Here is a 22,199-nt window from a genome sequence, read left to right as displayed (position 1 = left end):
GCCTTTCCTGGAACTTGCTCTGTAGACCAGGCTGGCCTCAAACTAACAGAGATCCACCTGCCTCTGCCTCCCAAGTGCTGGGATTAAAGGCGTGCGCCACCACTGCCCAGCCCACATATTGTGTTAAAAGAAATAAAATATTCAGATTCATCATGGTGGTACACATCTTTAATCCCAGCACTTGGGAGGCAGAGGCAGGAGTTTAGGCCCAGCCTGGGCTACATAACAAGTTCCAGGCCAGCCAGGGCTACATAGTTGAGACCTGTCTCAAACAAACAAAACATTAAAAAGTAAAAATAAAAAAACAAATCATTCAAGTGGTTAAGGCAATTGCCATTTTTGACTAATTAATAGGAGAGGACATACTCATATGAGTAGTCTTACAGAACTACACAAATGACACTCTTCTGTTTGCACACTATATTTCTGCCAAATAATGAACAAAGACAAGGTCTCACTGTGTAGCCCCAGCTGGTCCTTCTGCTCCAGCCTCCTAAATGCTGAGACTGCCAGTGTGTGCCAGTGTGTGCAGCTTGTCATTCTATGCCTTAAAGTGGACAATATAGTTAAGTAGGCTTTCTTCAAGGCATTCATCTGAAAGCCAGATTACAAACAGTTCTCAGCTTAGCTGACCATCAAGCATCATTGTTACTGGAAACAAGGCTTCCCAGAGATGAAACCACTTCTGAGTAAGGTTCAGTATACAATCTGTGTCTCCTTCACCTTGTCAAGAAAACAATGAAACGTTCTATTCCTCTTGGTTATATGACAATCCACCTAACTACATAGTACAGATGAAACACTACATTTTGACAAGGAGAAAGCTGATCCATTTTGTTTTTAATTTTCGTGTCTTTTGGGTGCTAAATAAGAACTGATTGGCTAATTTAGGCATCTGAGAATGAGCAGTAAGGGATGAGTGGGTCACCCACCGACAACAGCTCTGGAACTGTATGCCCTTTATAGTTTAATCTTTAGGCCAATGATAAAAGATATACTGGTCTTACTGAACTGGCCATAAAAATGAACACCAACCTACTATGTTGAAAGTTCATACTAAGCAAATAAAAGTCATTGGTGTGTGTGTGTGTGTGTGTGTGTGTGTGTGTGTGTGTGTGTGTGTAAGAGAGGGGGAGGAGAGAGAGAGAACAACATAAAGTTGGATGGGTAGGGAACTGGGGAGGATTTCTTAGGAGGAAGGCAGAGGAAACATGATCAAAATATAATATATAAAAAATTAAATAGAAAAGAGAAAAATCAGTAGAATATGTGGAAGTTAGTCCATGAAAGTCAAGTGAACTGAAGATACTCTATAGGATTAAATCTCTTATAAATGTATCTTTGAGAATGTTTGCTGCCAGCAGATGGTATAGCTCCTTAAAGGCTCTTTCCTGTGCTTTTTTTCATCCCCCCCCAAACCCAGGCTGGGGATCAAACTGAGGGACTTCCTGACCCTATCTCCTAGACCTTTATCTCCTAGACCTTGGGTTTTTGAGTCACTGTTGAGCCTTGATTGGCCTCTATTTCCATCATCCTGTGCTCCTCTGGCCTGTGTGCTGAGGCTACATATGTACAACTACACCCAGCCAGTATTTTCTTAAAGTTACCAGGCAAATGGGGAGGATTCTGTGTGGTAGGAAGCCATTCTAGAGAGAAGGGAGAGCACAAACAAAGTCAAGCAGTGCCACAGCCCCCGTGCTCAGTTACTGAAGCAGCTGGAGTTGAAGACTGGGCTGGTGAGGATCCTGGGTAAGTATTAAGAGATGGGTAGGAGGGACATTCCCACCTTGTCCAGGAGCCTATCTTCTTTTCGGTAGAGGTGGAAAGAGTTCAGAGTGTAAGCTTCATGTATGAGTAGATAACATTGACTTTGCTCATGTTAATTGCCTTATCCCATTTCTACAGCATACAAAGCTGACATACTTTTGTTATAGGAGTGTATTTTATTTCCAATTACCTACAGATTTGGATTACCCTGTTATAGGTACATTGAGGATAAATTCTCTACTAAGTTATTTTTAGTAGTAGAACTCTAGCCTGGGAAGGAGGAGATGATGTTTTGTGTATTTTCCCTTCAAGGTGCTGCCGCATGACAGCAAAGCTCGGCGGCTTTTTGTAACTAGCGGAGGACTTAAAAAGGTCCAAGAGATCAAAGCAGAGCCTGGCTCTCTCTTGCAGGAATACATCAACAGCATTAACAACTGCTACCCAGAGGAAATAGTACGGTGAGGAGATGGACTGGGAAATATTACAATGTTTTCAATTTTCAAATGTAGTCTTTATACCGAATGTGTAAATATGCGGACTTTGAAATTCTACCCAAGGCTCTTTTACCTAATGCAAATTAAATAATTAGATTATGTTCTTATTGACACATCCAATCAATCTGGAATGTCATTTATAGCATATCTATACTGTTTTAATACATACTTTACTAAATACCCAAATGAAGCGTTCATATTAAATTGCTTTGAAATTGTGAATATCTGCTATATGGATCTATAGATTATGACTTTCATGGTTCCCTGCACATTGCATTTATTAAGTTTATATCTATGTTAATGGAAATATAATAACTAGAAAAGGTATGTTGAGTAACAAAAAGAAAGTTACTAAGTAAACATGAAAAAAAATATAAATAATGTTTGTAACATGCAATAACTCAGAATAAAATGCTATTTTTTATTGTTTGAGACAGGGTCTCACTAAATAGGCCAGGGTTGACTTGAACCCCTTCTATTTCAGCCTCCCAAGTGTTGAGATTACAGCTGTGAATCACCATGCTCTTGAACAGGGAGTTATTGCAAGACTGATATCATCTATACTTTTTTGCAATTCAGGGAACTGAACCCAAGGCTTCATGCTTGCCAGGCAAAACCACTTCTGAGTTCTACCTGCAACCAAGATAAATATTTAAAAATGAATTTCATTTGCAGAGCAGTAAGCCTAAGCCTTAGATCTTATAAACCAGAAAGAGAATTATACATTAATTGACTCTTAAATAAAAGTAAAACTGCCAAGAAAAAAAGAGTAACTTAAACAATTGAGTCTTGACAATGTGTTTGTATCTTCTAGAAATTATTAGAAAAAAATTCCAGACTTAAAAACTTACATGTTATGTATTAATTATAACTGTAATCTATGTCTTTCTATTTAATAATTACTGTTTTTCATTTTTAAACATGTAGTAACCTTGATTTTAAAACCACAAGACTTTAAAATTAAAATTTATTTTTATTCAGATAATAAACTCTGAAGTTACAAGTTTATGTTCTGATTTTATGTGTTTGAGTGTAAATATACCCCCGTGTGCCTCATGCCCACAGAGGCCAGAAGAGGGAGTAAGATTGCCTAGCATTGGAGTTGTGAGCCACAATGTGCAAAATGAACCCGGGTCCTCTGAAAAAGCACCAAGTGATCTTAATCACTGAGCCATTTCTCCAGCTCCAAGTTTATACACATTTAAGATGTTTACAAGAACTCCTGGACTAAAAAACAAATCACTTGAAAAGTATCAAAGGAGCTAATGTTATAACATGCATAACTGCTATGTATAAAATTAAACAAATATTAGATGATCCACAATGCAACCCCTTTATGTATGAATCAGGAAGCATCAGAGAAGTGGGGGCAGAAAGGCTGTAAAAGCCAGAGGACCATGTCTACTACGAGCCAGTGTCTCCTATGTATGTATGACTGACATAAAATATACGTGAAACCACTAAGTGAAAGAACTGTGGAAATATCACTAAAATTAATCTTTATACACAGAATATATGTCTTTTAAGAGGGATACCATGTTATGGAAATTTAAAATAACTTTAATTCAATTTTCTGAAAAATAAAATCAAAATTAACAAAAAATGAAAACAATGTATGCTAAAGGTACCTCAAATGGTACCTATAAGATTCGACCAATGGAAAGGAACTTTCCTGAGTGTCTGTGTTTACTCCTCTTAGGCATATTTTTTTAAATATTGAGTACAAGGAGTAATAAAAACTGTGACATTAGAATTTAATTTAGTGCTTTGTCAAACTAATTTCAAAAATATTTTTTCCTCAACAAACTAAACTTTACCTTTTTGAGAATTTTATGTGTGAGTACTGTTTTCATATCATTTTTTACCTCCTCCAACTCCTCCCCTGCTTCTTCCACTCCCTCTCAAATTTATGATCTCATCTTGAATCACACACACACACACACACACACACACACACACACACACACACCCTACTGAGTGCATTTAGTGCTTGCACATTTTTAGGATAGACCTCTTGGGATTTGATAACTCACCATGTCAGGATTTATTGAATAACAGTGAATTCAGAAGCTACAGTGATTTCAGTGGCAGCAATTTACCAGATACATCTACTTTCCTTAACAGTCCCAACCAAAGCAAAAGTGGGCTCTTTTTCTTAGTTTAATTACTAAATTACACACTACACAGTAAATGTATCCACTAGCTAAAAATGTAAGTAATTAGGTGACAGAGTGATCAAAAGGGTTAAGAGCTTAGAGCAGTAAATTCATAATATCTTAAAGAATTTAGAATTATTATAAAACCTCAACAAAGGCAGTACAAGGCTAGCAAGAAGTCATTGCTACTGAAGATTTCTATATAAATGTCTCTTCGATGCACAGTCAGTCACTAACAAATCAATGAGACATTTGTCAGCAAGAGAAGGCTTGATTTTGTCCATTGGTGTGTAAGTGGCGAAAGATAAATAAATATGGGGATTCAATGCTTCTTATTTCTGTAAATATATCATAAAGAAAATGCTACTATTTCTGCTTATGTCCAAATCTTAATTATCTACATAATAATTAGGAATAAGGAGGTCATAAGGCAAGAGGTCAATCCAGTTACCACCAGTTTCAAGAGTATATTCAGTTGAAGTCTGTTCTGTTTATCCTCTCTATTTTCCTGAGTTCTGACCATGAAGTTTTAAGTTTATGTTAAGAGCCTTAGGGAACAATTGAGATAACTTGGCTATGAAGGTTGGGCTGTTGTCAAGACTCCAGAGATATGGGGAGGCCAAACCTGGGAATAATTTCCATTATTAATTTCTTAGCTACCATTTGGGCCATTTCTGCTGAGGATGGAAAGGCCTCTACCCAGCTCTTGTGGATATTTGTATATCTACTGTAGCCATACAGTCTTGACTTCAGTGAAGTCCAATTCCCAAAATTTACTGGGTACAGCACCTTGACTCTGTTGACCTGAAGGAAGCATGTCCTTCTTTGCATTTACCTGGGTACAGGTCAGGCAGTGGTATGAAATGCTCTGAAGTTTTCTTCCCTCAATGTTCAGGTAGCCAGAAATGAGGGAGATAAGTTCTGAGATCTTCTTAGGTGATAAGTGCAAGGAGCAGCACGAGGCAATTAGCCAGTTATGGCCCAGTATTTTTGGCACACAGATTTTCCACCAGGCAAGATCCACAATGTGTGTGGCTCTCCTGAGCCCCCAAGTCAGGATATGACTTGATCTCTTCTGGATTATACTCAGGAACATCATCATCAAGGCAGAGTGGGGCTCAGGGACAGCAGATAGTTCCAGGACAGTCTGGGGTTTGGGCTCCCGAGAGCAGCTTCCTTGGTAACTTGATCTGCATAGTTGTTACCTTGAGTTGGGGGCCTTTGCCTTTTTGCTGCTATATAAAAAGTATCTGTTTACATCAGAAGCATTTTTAGGGGACATAGGAGATTGAGGCAAGATTTTAAATTTCTATGAACTCAGAATATTAGAGAAATAATTGTGAATCCTTAAGTGCAAGACTGCTAGAAGAAACCCACTACTGAAGCCATTTGTCAAAGTAGAAGGCTCTGTGGGAAACATTCATATTCTCTCTCTCTCTCTCTCTCTCTCTCTCTCTCTCTCTCTCTCTCTCTCTCGACAGAGTTTCTTTACGTAACAGCCTAGGCTGTCTTGTAATTTGCTCTGTAGACCAGGCTGTCCTCAAACTCACAGAGATCCACCTGCCTCTGCCTCCTATCTTAAGTGCTGGAATTAAAGGCATGTGCCATCACTGCCTAGCAGGAAATACTCTCTAAGAGAGCTTTAGATATGTGTGCATGTTCTGTAGATGTAACCGTCTTATTAAATAAGAAACACAGAGTTAAATTGCAGAGTTAAAAACCTCGACAGAAAGGGAGAACGAGGAATAACAGAACGAGGAATAACATGATAAATGAAGAACACATGAGAACAGGAATAGACAGAGTGCTTGAGAGGTCCCCAGAAATCCACAATGATATATCCTCTGTAGACTGCTGGCAATGGTCGAGAGAAAGCCTGATCTGACCTAGTCTGGTGATCAGATGACTAAACACCCTAACAGTCGTCTTGGAACTCTCATCCAATAACTGATGGAAGTGGATGCATAGATCCTCAGCCAGGCCCCAGGTAGAGCTCCAGGTGTCCAACTGTCGAGAAAGAGGAGGGTCTGCAAGAGCGTGAATTGTTGAATCCAAGATTGCAAAAAGCACAGGGACAAATAGCCTATTGAATGGAAGCACATGAATTATGAACCAACGGCTGAGGAGCCCCCAGCTAGATCAGGCCCTGTGGATAAGTGAGACAATTGAATAGCTTGATCTGTTTGGGGGGCACCCAGTCTGTGGGACCAGGACCTGTCCTTAGTGCATTAGCTGGCTGTTTGGAACCTTGGGCTTACACAGGGACACATGCTCGCTCAGTCTGGAAGGAGGGGACAGGACCTGCCTGTACTGAATCCACCAGGTTTAAATGAATCCCCAGGGGAGTCTTGGTCCTGGAGGAGATGGGAATGGAGGGGAGGGGCTGGGGGGAAGGTGGGAGTGGGGGCGGGAGGGGGGAGGACAGGGGAACCCATGGCTGATGTATAAAATTAAAACACATAATAATAACACACACACACACACACACACACACACACACACACACACACACACACAAAACAAAAACAGAAACAAAAACAAAACCCTTCGAGGTCAGAGCAAGAGCGGAAAACCTTACCCTTCACTGCTTCTGTTGTCCTTCTTCTCCGCAAGAGACCTACTTCTGTGTGTCCTGTCTTTTTTATAGACTTTCTGTTCTGTTTTCTCATTGGTTGTAAACCCAGCCACATGACCTCCTCATCACTGCTTGTTTGTACAGACCTCCAGGTCTTCTATGGTTGGTATTGAGATTAAAGCGTGTGTCTGCCATGCTGGCTGTGTCCTTGAACACACAGAGATCTACCTAGCTCTGCCTCCCAAGTGCTGATATTAAAGGCGTGCACCACTACTGCCCGGCCTCTGCTCTGGCTTGCTCTGACCTCAAGGCAACTTTATTAACATACAAATAAAATCACATTTCAATACAAATAATATATCACTATAATGTTCTGTTTAACCCTGACTGTGTATAAGGACATTATAAAAAAATATAGCTGTTGATTTTTCACATGTTAATTTAACAAATTATGGAGGAAATTGATATAATATAATTCATGGATTTTTTTTTTTCTGAGACAGGGTTTCTCTGTGTAGTTTTTGTGCCTGTCCTGGATCTCACTCTGTAGACCAGGCTGGCCTTGTACTCACAGAGATCTCCCATGGCCCTGCCTTCTGAGTGCTGGGATTAAAGGCATTCACCACCATCACCTGGCTAATTCATGAAATTTTAAGTAGGCATAGAAAAAGTTAGCTAAAAGAAGCCAAGTCTCTAACATTAGATTTTATCTAGAAACAAATTGTTGTGTAGCACAAATTCTAATTGATCTTAATAATAAAAACCTAGAGTCAGATATTGGGATAAATGCTGAAAGATCAGAGAAGGAGCCAGCTACCAGAGAGATTTCTTACCTCTAACAAATTCTCAGACCAAAAGGAGCTCCTGCCTCTTCCTGCCTTATATTCCTCTCTCTGCCCAGCCATATCACTTCCTGTCTCTAACTCCCTAGTACTGGGATTAAAGGTGTGTGCCTCCCAAGTACTGGCATCAAAGGCATGAGATCCCAAGTTCTGGGGTCAAAGGTGTGTGCCACCACTGCCTGGCCTCTGTGTTTAACTAGTGGCTAGTTCTGTATTCTGATCCAGGCAAGCTTTATTTGTTAGAGCACAAATGAAATATCACCACAATTCCTTCTTTTTGTCTAAAATAAAAAAGTTTTTTTGTTTTGTTTTGTTTTTCAAGACAGGGTTTCTCTGTGTAGCTTTGTGCCTTTCCTTGGTAGCCCAGGCTGGCTTTGAACTCACAGAAATCTGCCTGGCTCTGCCTCCCAAGTGCTGGGATTAAAGGCATGTGCCACCACCACCTGGCTTAAAATAAAAAAGTTTTAACTAGTATAATAAAAACTATGTACAATAACTAGATACAATATATACAGGCAATAAATACATCAACAATATCTAGTCCATAAACATTTGACCAGTTCAGAGAAAATACTCCATTATCTATCCTATCTTGGTGAGTTCAAAGTGTTGTACCTAGTTCACCTTCTATCCTAATTTGCATTACCAACCCAAAACTATCTTTTCATGTCTCTCAACCCTATACACTCTACACCTCTTTAGTGAATTTCTTTTCTGAATCTGGTAACAAGGAAAACTATAACTACAAGTATAAAGTCTTCAATTTCATCAGAGACCTGAGAAGGAAATAATATCACCCGAGTAAGCAGGAAGGGCAAGCAAGTGACATCTAAAAAGTATGAGGAATGACAGAAACAGCTGGATACCTGGACAGTCACCCAAAGTTCCTCTGCAATGTTGGGGCATCCATCTTTGGCCTACAGGCCTAGTCAATATACAATATACAAAAATCCATATCAATGTAAAATATTTAAGACTGTTAGTTGCTTTTTTGGTTTAAAAGTGGATTCGATAATCTACCCTTATCCTATCATATTTATATCCCCCTTTTTTCTTTTCAAAACAAGAACTCTGAATCTAACCTGCTTTGTTCAATTTTTTTCCTGACCATTACCAATAACAACTTGCAACCAACTCCCGTAAATGATGACAATATCCATAGAACATTGAATGACCAAAAACCATCCACCCTACCTATTGGGACTGTGGGCCTTGTGTTCTTAAATTTACTTCCTGCTGTCTGAGGGTAACAGAATTTTTAGGGGATCCTGAAAAGAAAAAAAATGGGTTAATTGTCAAGTCCTAGAAGAGGTAACTATCATTTGTTGCCCAGTTTCTGTGTGATGGGAAAGTGCAGGCTTGTCTCAAGTCCTGGCTAGAGTAGTCAGTTAGGCTGTATCATCTCAGCTAGCCACTTCAAAATTGTCCTGAGCAGTTTGTAGTCCAAAGCTGATATTTAGTGATGTTTTTCAGCTTAGTAGTGTTATCATAGTCCTGGTGGAATTGTCATTGTGAGACCCATCATCCTTTTGGAAACTTCAAAGGTCTGTTAGACATAGTCATGACTCACCACTGAAAACTTTAACATTTTGTTTTATTTTGCCAATTGATAATCTCCTTTTTATTTATTTAAAAACTTTTTTCATTTATATACCAACCACAGTTCCCCATTTCATCCCTCCTTAGGTTCCTCCCTCATGCCTCCCTCACAGGCCACATCCCTCCCTCACAGGCCACCCCCCAACCATTCTTCCAAAAGGGTAAGGCTTCAATAGGGAGTCAACAAAGCATTGGTACATTCAGTTGAGGCAGGACCAGGCCTCTCCCTCCTGCATTAAGGCTGAGCAAGGCATCCCACCATAGGTAATGGGCTCCAAAAAGCCAGCTCATGCACCAGGGATAGTTCCTGATCCCACAGTCAAGGCCCCCTCAAACAGACCAAGCTACACAATTGTCTCCCATATGCAGAGGGCCTAGTTCAGTCCCATTTAGGCTCCACAACTGTCAGTCTAAAGTTCCTGAGTTCCCATGAGCTTAGTTCAGTAGATTGTATAGAGCTTATCTCTGTAGATTTTCCCATCAAGATCTTGACACCTCTGTGCTCATACAATCCCTCTTCCATCTCTTTGACTGGACTCCTGGAGCTCAGCCTAGTGCTTTTCTGTGGATGTCTATATCTGCTTCCATTAGTTATTGGATGAAGGCTCTATGATGACAGGGTATTCACCAATCTGATTACAGGGTAAGGCCAGTTCAGGCACCCTCTCTGCTATTGCTGGGGTCATCCTGTGGATTCCTGAGAATTTCCCTAGCATTGGGTTTTTCCCCTACCCCCTAATCTCTCCCTCCATCAAGATATCTCTTTCATTGCTCTCCCACTCCATCCCTCCCTCAGATTGACCATCCCATTCCCTCATGTTCTCACCTACCTCCTAACCTCTAAGGCCCCTGCCCCCAGTTTACCCAGGAGATTTCATATATTTCCTCTTCCCAGGGTGATCTATGTGTCCCTCTTAGGGTCCTCCTTGTTATCTAGCTTCTCTGGAGCTGTAGGTTGTAGTCTAGTTATCTTTGTTTTATATCTAGTATCCACTTATGAGTGAGTATGTGCCATGTTTGTATTTTCTGAGTCTGGGTTACCTCATTAAGGACACTATTTTCTAGTTCCATCCATTTTCTGCAAATTTCATAATGTCATTTTTTTTTTACAACTGAGTAATACTCCATTATGTAAATATACTACATTTAAAAAAATCTATTCTTCCATTGAGGGGCATTTAGGTTGTTCCCAGGTTCTGATTATTATGAATAATGCTGCTATGAACATAGTTGAGCAAATGTCCTTGTAATATGATTGAGCATCTCTTGTGTGTATGTCCAAGATTGGTATAGCTGGGTATTGAGGTATATTGATCCCCAATTTTCTGAGAAGTCACCATACTGATTTCCAAAGTGGCTATACAAGTTTGCTCTCCCACCAACAGTGGAGGAGTGTTCCCCAAGCTCCACATCCTCACCAACATAAGCTGTCCTCAGTGTTTTTGATCATAGCCATTCTGACAGGTGTAAGATGGTATTTCAGAGTCATTTGAATTTGCATTTCCTTAAGGATGTTGAGCAGTTCCTTAAATATCTTTCACCTTTTTGAGATTCTTCTGTTGAGAATTCTGCATTTGGAACTGTACCCCACTTTTTAATTGAATTATTTGGTATTTTGATTTTAAGTTTCTTGAGTTATTTATATATATTTGGAGATCATCTCTCTATCAGATGTGGGGTTGGTGAAGATCTTTTCCCATTATGTAGGCTGTCATTTTGTCTTTACCATGTCTTTTGCTTTAGAGAAGATTTTCAGTTTCAGGAGGTTCAATGTATTGATTGTTGCTCTAAGTGTCTGTGCTAATGGTATTTTATTTAGGAAATGGTCTCCTGTGACAATGAGTTTAAGGCTACTTTCTACTTTCTCTTCTATCATGTTCACTCTAGCTAAATTTATATTGAAGTCTTTGATCCACTTGGACTTGAATTTTGTGCATGGGATATATATTAATCTATTTTCAGTCTTCTACATGTTGACATCCAGTTATGCCAGCACCATTTGTTGAAAATGCTTTCTTTTTTTCCATTGTATAGTTTTGGCCTCTTTGTCAAAAATCAGGTGTTCATAGGTGTGGGTTAATGTCAGGGTGTTCAATTTGATTCCATTGGTCCATGTGTCTGTTTTTATGCCAATACCAAGCTGTTTTCATTACTATAGCTCTACAGTAGAGCTTGAAGTCAGGGATGGTGATTCCTCCAGGATTATTGTACAGGATTGTTTTGGCTATCCTGGATTGTAGCTGGAAGTTTTCCTGTGTCCTGGCTGGCTGGCAGGTGGTCAGGACAAATCTCTCCCACTCATGTCCCCCAAGTAAACACACAGAAGCTTATATTAATTATAACTGCTTGGCCATTAGCTCAGGCTTATTACTGACTAGCTCTTGCACTTAAATTAATTCATAATTCTTATCTATATTTAGCCACATAGCTTGATACCTTTTCTCAGTTCTGCCTTGTCATCTTGCTCCCTCTGTGTCTGGCTGGTGACTCCTGACTCAGCCTTCCTCTTTCAAGAATTCTCCTTGTCTGCTTATACCACCTATACTTCCTGCCTGGCTACTGGCCAATCAGCATTTTATTTATCAACCAATCAGAGCAACACACATCCACAGCATACAAAACAACATTCCACAGCACTGGATTTTTTGTTTATCTATATGAAGTTGAGTATTGTTCTTTCATGGTCTGTGAAGAATTGTGTGGGATTTGATGGGGATTGCATTGAATCCGTAGATTGCTTTTGGTTTGTTTGCCATGTTAACTATGTTGATCCTACCTATCCATGAGCATGGGAGATCTTTCCATTTTCTTATATCTTCTTCAATTTCTTTCTTCAAGGACTTAAAGTTCTTGTCATCCAGGACTTTCACTTGTTTGGTTAGAGTTACCCCAAGGTATTTTATGTTATTTGTGGTTACTGTAAAGGATGATGTTTCTCTGTTTTCAGTCTTGGTCCATTTATCATTTGTATATAGGAGGGCTACTGATTTTCTTGAATTAATCTTGTATCCTACCACATTACTGAAGGTGTTTACCAGCTGTAGGAATTCCCTGGTAGAGTTTTTTTTGGGTCACTTATATATACTATTACATCATCTGCAAATAGTGTAAGTTTGACTTCTTCCTTTCTAATTTGTATCCCCTTGATCTCCTTTTGTTGTCTTACTGCTCTAGCTAGAACTTCAAGTACTATGTTGAATAGATATGGAAATAGCGGACAGCTTTGTCTTGTTCCTGATTTTAGTGGAATTGCTTTGAGTGTCTCTCCATTCAATTTGTTGTTGGTGGTTGCCCTGCTGTAAATTTCCCTTATTATTTTTAATTATGTCCCTTGTATTCCTGATCTCTTCAAGACCTTTATCATGAAGGAGTGTTGGATTTTGTCAAAGTCTTTTTTGCATCCAATGGGATGATCATGTGATTTTTTTCTTTCAGTTTGTTTATATGGTGGATTACATTGACAGATTTACATATGTTGAACTATCCCTGCATCTCTGGGATGAAGCCTACTTGATCATGGTGGAAGACTTTTTGTATGTGTTCTTGGTTTCAATTTGCCAGTATTTATTGAGTATTTTTGCATCAGTGTTCATGAGGGAGATTGGGCTGTAATTCTTTCTTTGTTGTATCTTTGTGTGGTTTGGGAATCAGGGTAACTGTAGGCTCATAAAAGGAAGTTGGCAGTATTCCTTCTGTTTCTATTTTGTGGAATAATTGAGAAGTGTTGGTATTAGCACTTCTTTGAAATTCTGGTAGAATACTGTGCTGAAACCATGTGGCCCATTTTTTGTTTGGGAGACTTTTAATGACTGCTTCTATTCCTTGGGGGTTAAAGGTTTAACTAAATTTTTTATCTGGTCTTGATTTAATTTTGGTATCTGATACCTATCAATAAAATTGCCCATTTCTTTAATATTTTCCAATTTTGTGGAGTTCAGGTTTTTGAAGTATGACCTGATGATTCTCTGGATTTTCTCAGGGTCTATTGCTATGTCAACCTTTTGTTTCTTATTTTGTCAATTTGGATATTCTCTCTGCCTTTTGGTTAGTTTTGATAAGGGTTTGTCTATCTGGTTGCTTTTCTCAAAGATTCATTGATTCTTTGTATCATTCTCTTTGTTTCTATGTTATTGATTTTATCCCTCAAGTTGATTATTTCCTGTTGTCTATTCCTCCTGGTTGAGTTTCCTTTTTTGTTCTAGAGCTTTCAGGTGTGCTGTTAAGTTGCTATTGTGAGATTTCTCCAACTTCTTTTTGTAGACATTTAGTGTTATGAACTTTCCTCTTAGTACTGCTTTGGTAGTTTCCCATAAGTTTGGATATGTTGTACATTCATTTTCATTGAATTTTAGGAAATCTTTAATTTCTTTTTTTTTATTTCTTCCTTGACCCAGTGGTGATTCATCTGAGCATTATTCAGATTCCATGAGTTTCTGTACCTTGTATTGTTGTTGAATTCTAACTTTAAGCCCTGATGATCTGATAAGATACAGAAGGTTATTCCAATATCTTTGTGTCTGTTGGATTTGTTTTGTGACCGAGTATGTGATCAGTTTTAGAGGAGGTTCCATGAGATGCTGAGAAGTTATGTTTTTTTTTGTGTTTGGGTGGAATGTTCTATCTATGACTGTTAAGTCCATTTGACTTTTCTTAGTTTTCTTATTCTCTGTTAAATTTCTTTCTCACAGACAAATCCATTGGTGAGAGTGGGGTGTTGAAGTCTCCCACTGTGGGGTTTGATGTACAATTTAAGTTTTAGTAATGTTTCTTTTACATGTGTGGGTTCCATTGTATTTGGGGCATAAATATCAGAATTAAGACTTCATTTGATGAATTTTTCTTGTGATCAATATGAAATGTCCTTCACAATCTCTTTTGATTAATTTTAGTTTGAAGTCTATTTTGTTAGATGTTAAGATAGCTACGCTTGCTTCTTAAGTCCATTTAATTGGAAAGTCTTTCCCCAAACCTTTACTCTGAAATAGTATCCATCTTTGAAGTTGAGGTGTGTTTCTTGTATGCAGCAGAAGGATGGACCCTGTTTTCTTATCCATTCTGTTAGCCTGTGTCTTTTTATAGGTGAATTAAGTCCATTGATATTAATGGATATTAATAACCAGTGATTGTTCATTCCTGTTATTTTTTGGTTTTGGTGGTGGTGGTGGTAGTGTGTTTGTTTCCTTTCTTTGGGATTTGCTGAAGTGGGATTATCTGTTGTCTGTATTTTTGTGGATTGGGTGCATCTAACTTCCTTAGGTTGGATTTTTCCTTCTAGTGTTTTCTGTAGGGCTGGATTTGTAGATAGGTGTTGTTTAAATCTGGTTTTCTCATAGGATATCTTGTCTACTCCATCTATGGTTATTGAGAGTTTTGCTGGGTATAGTAGTCTGGGCTGGCGTACATGGTCTCTAAGTGTCTGTATAATGTCTGTCCAGGACCTTCTGGCTTTTAGAGTCTCCATTGAGAAGTCAGATGCTATTCTGATGGGTCTGCCTTTATATGTTACTTGGCCTTTTTCCTTTGCAGCTCTTAATATTCTTTCCTTATTCTGTATGTTTAGTGGTTTGATTATTATGTCGCAAAGGGACTTTGTTGGTACATGGTGTGTGGGGGGGGTCCAGTCTATTTGGTGTTCTGTAAGCTTCTTGTATCTTCATAGGCATTTCCTTCTTTAGGCTGGGAAAGTTTTCTTCTATGATTTTGTTGAATTATGTTTTTTTATGCCTTTGAGTTGGTATTCTTCTCCTTCTTTTACCCCTATTATTATTAGGTTTGGTCTTTTCATGGTGTCCCAGATTTCCTGGACATTTTGTGTTATGCCTTTGTTGGCTTTAATATTTTATTTCACCAATGAATCTATTTCCTTTATTATATCTTCAATGCTGGAGATTCTTCTCCCTTCCATCTTTTTCATTTTGTTTGTTATGCTTGCATCTGTAATTCTTTTACCCAGATTTTCCAGTTCCATAATTCCTTCAGTTTTTATTTATTTATTTTTATTGCTGAGGTTGCAGGGGGTAGGTTGGTTTGGGAGGCTGATTGTGACTTGTAGATTATAGGTTCCATGGGGGTGGTGGTGGTGGTAGTAGTTGGAAGGCTTGCTTGCCGGAGCTTTCACTTCTGGCTGGCCAGTTGGGCTGTAAGGGGTGGGGTTCGGGGACACAGGGTTTGGCATAGGACCTAGAAACTGAGCTGTACTTCTGGGAGATCAGTCACTCACCTCTTGGTCCAATGGTGCTGGAGGTGTCTGTGTCTCAGGGAGCCTCTGGGGTCATGGGGGATAGGTGATTTTGGGGGGTGGAGTGGTTCTTGTAGATTACAGGGTCTGATGAGGGGTGATGGTGGAAAGGCTTGCCTATAAGAGCCTTGCCTGATGGCTGGCTCTGGACTAAACATTTTAAGTATCAGCAAATCTCAAAGAGGTTAAAGGATTAATATTTGTTATGTACATCCAGAATACAAAACTTAATTCCTAGTTACCTGATAGAGACTCAAATGTGAAATCATATACAGGAAGTTTGATGAAGCCTTTTTCTAGAATTAGTTAGTATTCTAATGACCATTAATATCATGACAGAAAGTTTAAAAATATACATATATATGTATATTGATCTAATAAATTTTGAGATAATATTCATACCTTATGAAAACGTTTTGAAGAGTCAAATCCAAAGGATTATGAGATTAGTGGCAATAAAATAGTCCTTAAAATTTGGTTTTTCTTCTGTCCCATATCAGACGGCTATTCTGACATGAGACAGAGATTTTTGGATTTTACTTTAACAAGTATGCTTTGATTTAGACAAGGAGAAAGCCACACTCCAACTCCAAAGCCAACTTTAAATTTTAATTGACCTGGGACTACAAAAAGACCATTTGCTTTATATGCCTGTAGAGAAAATTATAAACAAACATTTGGGGAGATTATGAAATTTTATCCTGTTGGATATGTGATATACTAATAGGTCAATTTACTTGTTTTCTTGGGACATTTTTTGGATGATTTGTCATTTTCTTCACATGTCTAATTTGTTTTTTGGTCTTCAGATTCCTTAGCTGGATGCCTTCATTCCCCTGAAAAGACAAAAACAAAACCCTGCCCCAACCCTAAATTTGGGGAGGTTTCCTTCTGGGAAGTTATATCGGATCAAATGAAAAGCATTTATTAGTCTTATAGGTTAGTTTAGATTGAATGGTCATGCTGTTTGATAAACTATCACCTCTTCTAATCAAGAGGTCTCTCTTTTTAAAAATTTATTATTATTATTATTATTATTATTATTATTATTATTATTATTATTATGTGTTTTAATTTTATACATCAGCCATGGGTTCCCCTGTCCTCCCCCCTCCCGCTCCCACCCCCACTTTCTCCCCCAGCCCCTCCCCTCCATTCCCATGTCCTCCAGGACTAAGACACCCCTGGGGATTCATTTAAACCTGGTGGATTCAGTACAGGCAAATCCTGTCCCCTCCTTCCAGGCTGAGCATGTGTCCCTGTGTAAGCCCAAGGTTCCAAACAGCCAGCTCATGCACTAAGGACAGGTCCTGGTCCCACAGCCTGGATGCCTCCCAAACAGTTCAAGCTATTCAATTGTCTCACTTATCCAGAGGGCCTGATCTAGCTGGGGACTCCTCAGCCATTGGTTCATAATTCATGTACTTCCATTCGATTGGCTATTTGTCCCTGTGCTTTTTGCAATCTTGGATTCAACAATTCACGCTTTTGCAGTCCCTCCTCTTTCTCAACAGTTGGACACCTGGAGCTCCACCTGGGGCCTGGCTGAGGATCTCAAGAGGTCTCTCTTGTTTAAATCTATCTTTATCAATTTTGATTTATGGTTCCTCCTGAAATTTTTGTTTTATCTTCTAAAACTTTCTATCATCCAGAGCAGTATGATTTTTTTTACAATTAGTATTAGGTTCTTTCATTGCTCTGGGAAGGAAATGACTGAACCAAATTTGACATGGGGGCTTGCAAGAAGCCCCCCAAGGCATTTCCCAATGGCAAAGGGTTTCCTTGACTGTCCCTTGTTGATCAACATTTATTGGTCCAATGTCAGCCTTTGCCGCACCTTCTACATACTCCAGAAGGGGGAGGGGTGTTCTGTTGGAATTATTCTTAGAAAAAAAACATTGTTTTTAGGAACGCCCTATTTACAATCCCTTTTTAGGTCACCTTGTTTGCCACAATTGAAACACCTGACATTTCAGTTTTTCTTCAAACCTCAGGAAATAACCTCTACTATCCAAGCATCATCATGGTTATATGATTCAATATTGATTATATCTTGGATCCATTCCTCCAAGGATTCTGATCTAGCCTTTAACAGCCTAATTACCCTTATGCATTGTGCATTAGCATTTTCAAAAACCAGAGATTCAATTATTATCTGTCTAGCTCCTGAATTTGGTATTGTTCTATTTACTACTGAAGTCAACCTTGGTAAGAAATCAGTGTTTAGATCTGGCTTTTGCCCTGGAGGAGATGGGAATGGGGGGGTGGGCTGGAGGGAGGGCGGGGAGGGGGGCAGGAGGAGGGAGGACAGGGAAATTTGTGGCTGATATGTAAAAATTAAATTAAATTATAAAATAAAGTAAAGTAAAATAAAATAAAATAAAGAAATCAGTGAAGGTTTCTTTTGGGCCCTGTATAACTTTAGTAAATGAGCCAGAGGCAGGGTATGGTAATTATACAGAGATTGCCTTTGTATATTAGCATAATTTTCTCCAAAACATTGATCATGGGAGATTTCCATATCCCCAGTCCTACTTCATTGTTCAGTAGTCTTAGCCTCATCTTTTGATCAGGTCCTCTACTGTAATTGAGGACCAGGCTCTAAGACTGCTGTAACCAAGTCTCTCCATTTTGAGGGGTAATTCAATTACAAGTTGACCATGATTTTAACATCTGTTTCACAAAAGGTGAATACATGCCATATGAGACTATCACTTCCTTGAATTTCCTTCAATGTAACATTTCCATAGGTGTCCATTCAGTTCTTACACAGCCTTGGGGATATCTATCATTTAGCATTTCCTGTAAGGTTACTGGATAAATTAAAGTTGGTTGTCTGAAAACCTTAGGCTGTTCCTCTCTAACTTTACAATGCAATGCTAAGACTGGCTCTCCTTTAAATTTCTCTGTCTGGGTCTGAATATCTTTATGATCTGTTTTAATAAGTTTTTTCTAAAACTTGTATCTTAGCACTCACATTAACCAACTTTTTAGTGATGAAACAAAAATGAGAAAACTAACAATGTTTATAATTGACATTACATAAATCCCATCTAAATTAATTATCCTCTCATTTAACTGTTCCATTTTCAAAACATCCAGCATATTATCATACAGAGACCTAACTCCCTCCATTTTGACAGTGTTTCCCATTTTTAACATGGGAAAAAACTCTCTTTCCTTTAGGAATTCCCAATTGTCTCACCAAATCTGCCAACAATGACAACTCAGTTGATGGTGAAGTGTGAGGCTGACTGCTGCTGTGTAGAACAGTAGAAGCCTGAGTGGTGTCAAGACAGCTACCTAGTGTGGCAGCAGCTTGAGGAGGGAGTCCAGGGAAATCCCACAACCCACTGGGAGAGGGAACCTGCTAACTGAGAAATTCACACAGGATCATAGAGAAGAAACACATGTAGCAGGAACTGACTGAGAGCAGACCTGGCTGGTGGTGAGGGGCTAACTCTGGCAGCATATTGAGCCCATGCACCTGTATAGTTTGTTGCAGAGAGGCTGCAACAAAACTTAGCCAGTGGGGTAGTAACTCTGGCTGCATGCAACTCCATCCTGTGCTGGTAGCTGCAAAGCCACAGGCAAGCAGCTTTTTGGGGGTGGGGGAATTTTTTGGGAATTCATGCCCCAAAAGTTGGATGCCAGATGTAGCATGAATTCTAGTTGGTCTTAATAATAAAAACCCAGAGTCAAATATCAGAGTAAAAGCTGAAAGTTCAGAGAAACAGAGCAGTCAGCCACTAGAAAGATTTTTCCCTCTACCAAATTCTCAGAATCACCTGAAAAAGGGTAAGCTCCTGTCTCCTCCTGCTTTATATTCCTCTCTGCCCAGCCATATCACTTCCTGTCTTCTCCTCCATAGTTCTGGAAAGAGGGGGCCTCCCAAGTGTTAGGATCAAAGGTCTGTGCCACCACTGCTTGGCCTCTATGGTTAACTAGTGGCTAGCTGTATACTCTGATCTCTAGGCAAGCTTTATTTGTTAGAGCACAAACAAAATATCACCACACTTTTGAAAATTAATTATTTTGAATGAATGTTTAGAAATTTTTAAATTATATTTTTCAGATTTTTAAAACTCCATTTACTATATATTATAATACCTGCCAAATATTATTTGATATGGTTTTATGTTTATTTCCATGATATATCAAATGATCCTACAATGTATTTTTTAACATTTTATACTAATCTTTTATGAAATGTTCAATTTAAAAATATAATTCACACTGGGCAGTGGGGCACATGCCTTTAATTTCAGCACTTGGGAGGCAGAGACAGGCAGATCTTTGTGAGTTTGAGGCCAGCCTGGTCTACAGAGTGAGATCCAGGAAAGGTGCAAAGCTACACAGAGAAACCCTGTCTCGAAAAACCAATATATATATACATTCACATAACTATGTATATATATGTGTATGTATCTATGTATGGGTATATATATCCAAGAATCAATGAAGGCAACCAATATTCTAATTTATGTTATAATAATTTTTATAAGTAATTTGTTAAATAGTTATTCAATGTGAATTATGATGAGATATAATTAAAATATATAAAGCAACTGGAATGCAGAAGTTGATTAGTAATGATAAATTATATAGTCTAACATGAAAAAAATCTGTTAGCTATGGTCCTTTTAAAGTAAAATTATGGAGCTGGAGAGATGGCTCACCAGTTGAGAGTACTGATTGCTTTTCAAGAGGATCCAGGTTCAATTCTCAACACCCACATAGTGGCTCACAACCGTTTGTCACTCCAATGCCAGGAAATTTGACACCCTCTTCAGGCCTCTGAGGGCATAAGACACAAAAGTGGTATGCATATATACATATATACCGATAAAACACACATACACATACGGTCAAAAGAAAAAAGTAACATTACTCACTTGATAAAAACAGTGTCTGAAATGAAATTTTGCCCATGGATTGAAGATTTTGCTTAGAAAACATCTCAGTTATCATTATATATATATATATATATATATATATATATATATATATATATATATATATATATCTTATGTGTTTCATTCTTTCTCAAGTACAGTGTTGTGAGCTGGTATTCTTCATAGTCTCTAACCATATGCATAAAGCATTATTAGAAGAATGTAATTATTAAGAACATATATGAGATTTCATACATTATTTTACTAAGTTCTTATGTAGAATCTTTTGAATCCACCTTTGAAAAATTTCCCTATCTAATAGTAAATTTATTTTTCAGATACTATTCACCTGGATACTCAGATACACTTCTGCAGAGGGTAGACAGCTACCAGCCACTTGCCAACTGAAGAAAGCATATTTTTGTACTCCTCAGTGTCCCAGGAGAGTATGAATAATGATTGTTAAAATTCTTTGAAAGTACATTCTAGCTTTATTCAATGTGAGATACCTTTAGATAATGTTTTCTAAATGTGTGTAATAGTTTAAGAATAAGTAGCTGGAATATATGAAGGACTAGTCATAGTCATTTGCATGCATAGGAATTTCTCTAAAGATAGACTTAAAAAGACATTAAAAGGTTTAAAACATTTGTTATTGTTCTGCTGAAAACCACATACAAACATACCCTCCAACTAGCTGAGAAATGCTGTTCAGCAATGCTTAGGCTATTTCCGCCATTTTCTAATTCACATAGCTAAGGAAAACTTACCCTTCATGTCACACAGAAGCATCTAGAGGGAAAAGACCTGAAAGGTGAACCTGATGACAGAGGCAAATAACCTTGAAAGAGGCTCTGATGCTGGTCACTCCATCACACTGGACTAATGCAGAAGTGGAGAGTCTTTCAGGTTTCATAAGAACTTAGGCACATTCTTCTCATTCCCACTGGTTTTGAAGCTCTTTTCCTTCACTCTGGGGTTCCTCTCCGAAGGGTTCCCAGCATTACATTCTGGTATCTGTGCTCTCCATTCCTCTTGAGAAATTTCTTATTCATGATCCATACTCAAGGGTACGATGTGGTAGATTTGCCTCAATTATTCCCTTGTCCTAGGTTCACTTCACCAAATTTCAGAGGTCATGTTTTCTGGGATTTAAGTAATTTGAGCAGAATACATCAGACTCAGACTTTATAGACATTTTATGTTAGATTCAGTAATGGTGTCAAAGAAGATTTCAATAAAATGTTAAAAACAGCATCAGAATTGTCCTTTTTGTTTTTTATATCTGATTTTCTGACATTTTCAGACATTTTCTGACATTCATTGACTGAACCTGTATTTGGAGTTAGGAATGTTTGATTGTCAGTATATTTGTACCTTTGGGCCTAAGGAGGTCTCATCGGGGGTTTGAAGAGGAGGTAGGTGCAGGCCAGCCTAGACAGCCTTTAGGACAGTGGGGTCTGTCCTAAAAAACTAGTTTCAGGTTTCCTTCTTGGATTCCCCGAGCCTTTGATTTTTCATCAAAAGGAAACTTAGTTTGGACATTTTTCTGGACCCATTTCTGCCTTCATTATTTTTCAACAACACACATCTTTGTTGAAACTTTTAAAACTTCTTTATGATCAACATTCTT

At 38.5% G+C, this 22,199-nt stretch overlaps 1 protein-coding gene across 3 annotated transcripts in view; it reads left to right on the top strand.

The window, feature by feature from the left end:
- The window catches only part of LOC118589788 (sperm-associated antigen 6), a 176,581-nt gene extending 154,758 nt beyond the window's left edge, over nucleotides 1-21,823 (top strand). For 2 of the 3 annotated variants that reach the window (XM_036197363.1, XM_036197365.1), the window contains 2 exons: nucleotides 2,080-2,225; nucleotides 20,905-21,823. In XM_036197363.1, the coding sequence (XP_036053256.1) occupies nucleotides 2,080-2,225; nucleotides 20,905-20,974 (216 nt within the window). In that variant the 3' untranslated portion in view covers nucleotides 20,975-21,823. The remainder of the gene's footprint in view (nucleotides 1-2,079; nucleotides 2,226-20,904) is intronic. The other variant, XM_036197364.1, reaches the window with a different exon arrangement.
- Nucleotides 21,824-22,199: the final 376 nt, after the last annotated feature.

Source organism: Onychomys torridus, chromosome 8 (genome assembly GCF_903995425.1).
Source record: "Onychomys torridus chromosome 8, mOncTor1.1, whole genome shotgun sequence".
Classification (NCBI taxonomy): domain Eukaryota; kingdom Metazoa; phylum Chordata; class Mammalia; order Rodentia; family Cricetidae; genus Onychomys; species Onychomys torridus.
This window is presented reverse-complemented; position numbering and strand designations above follow the sequence as displayed.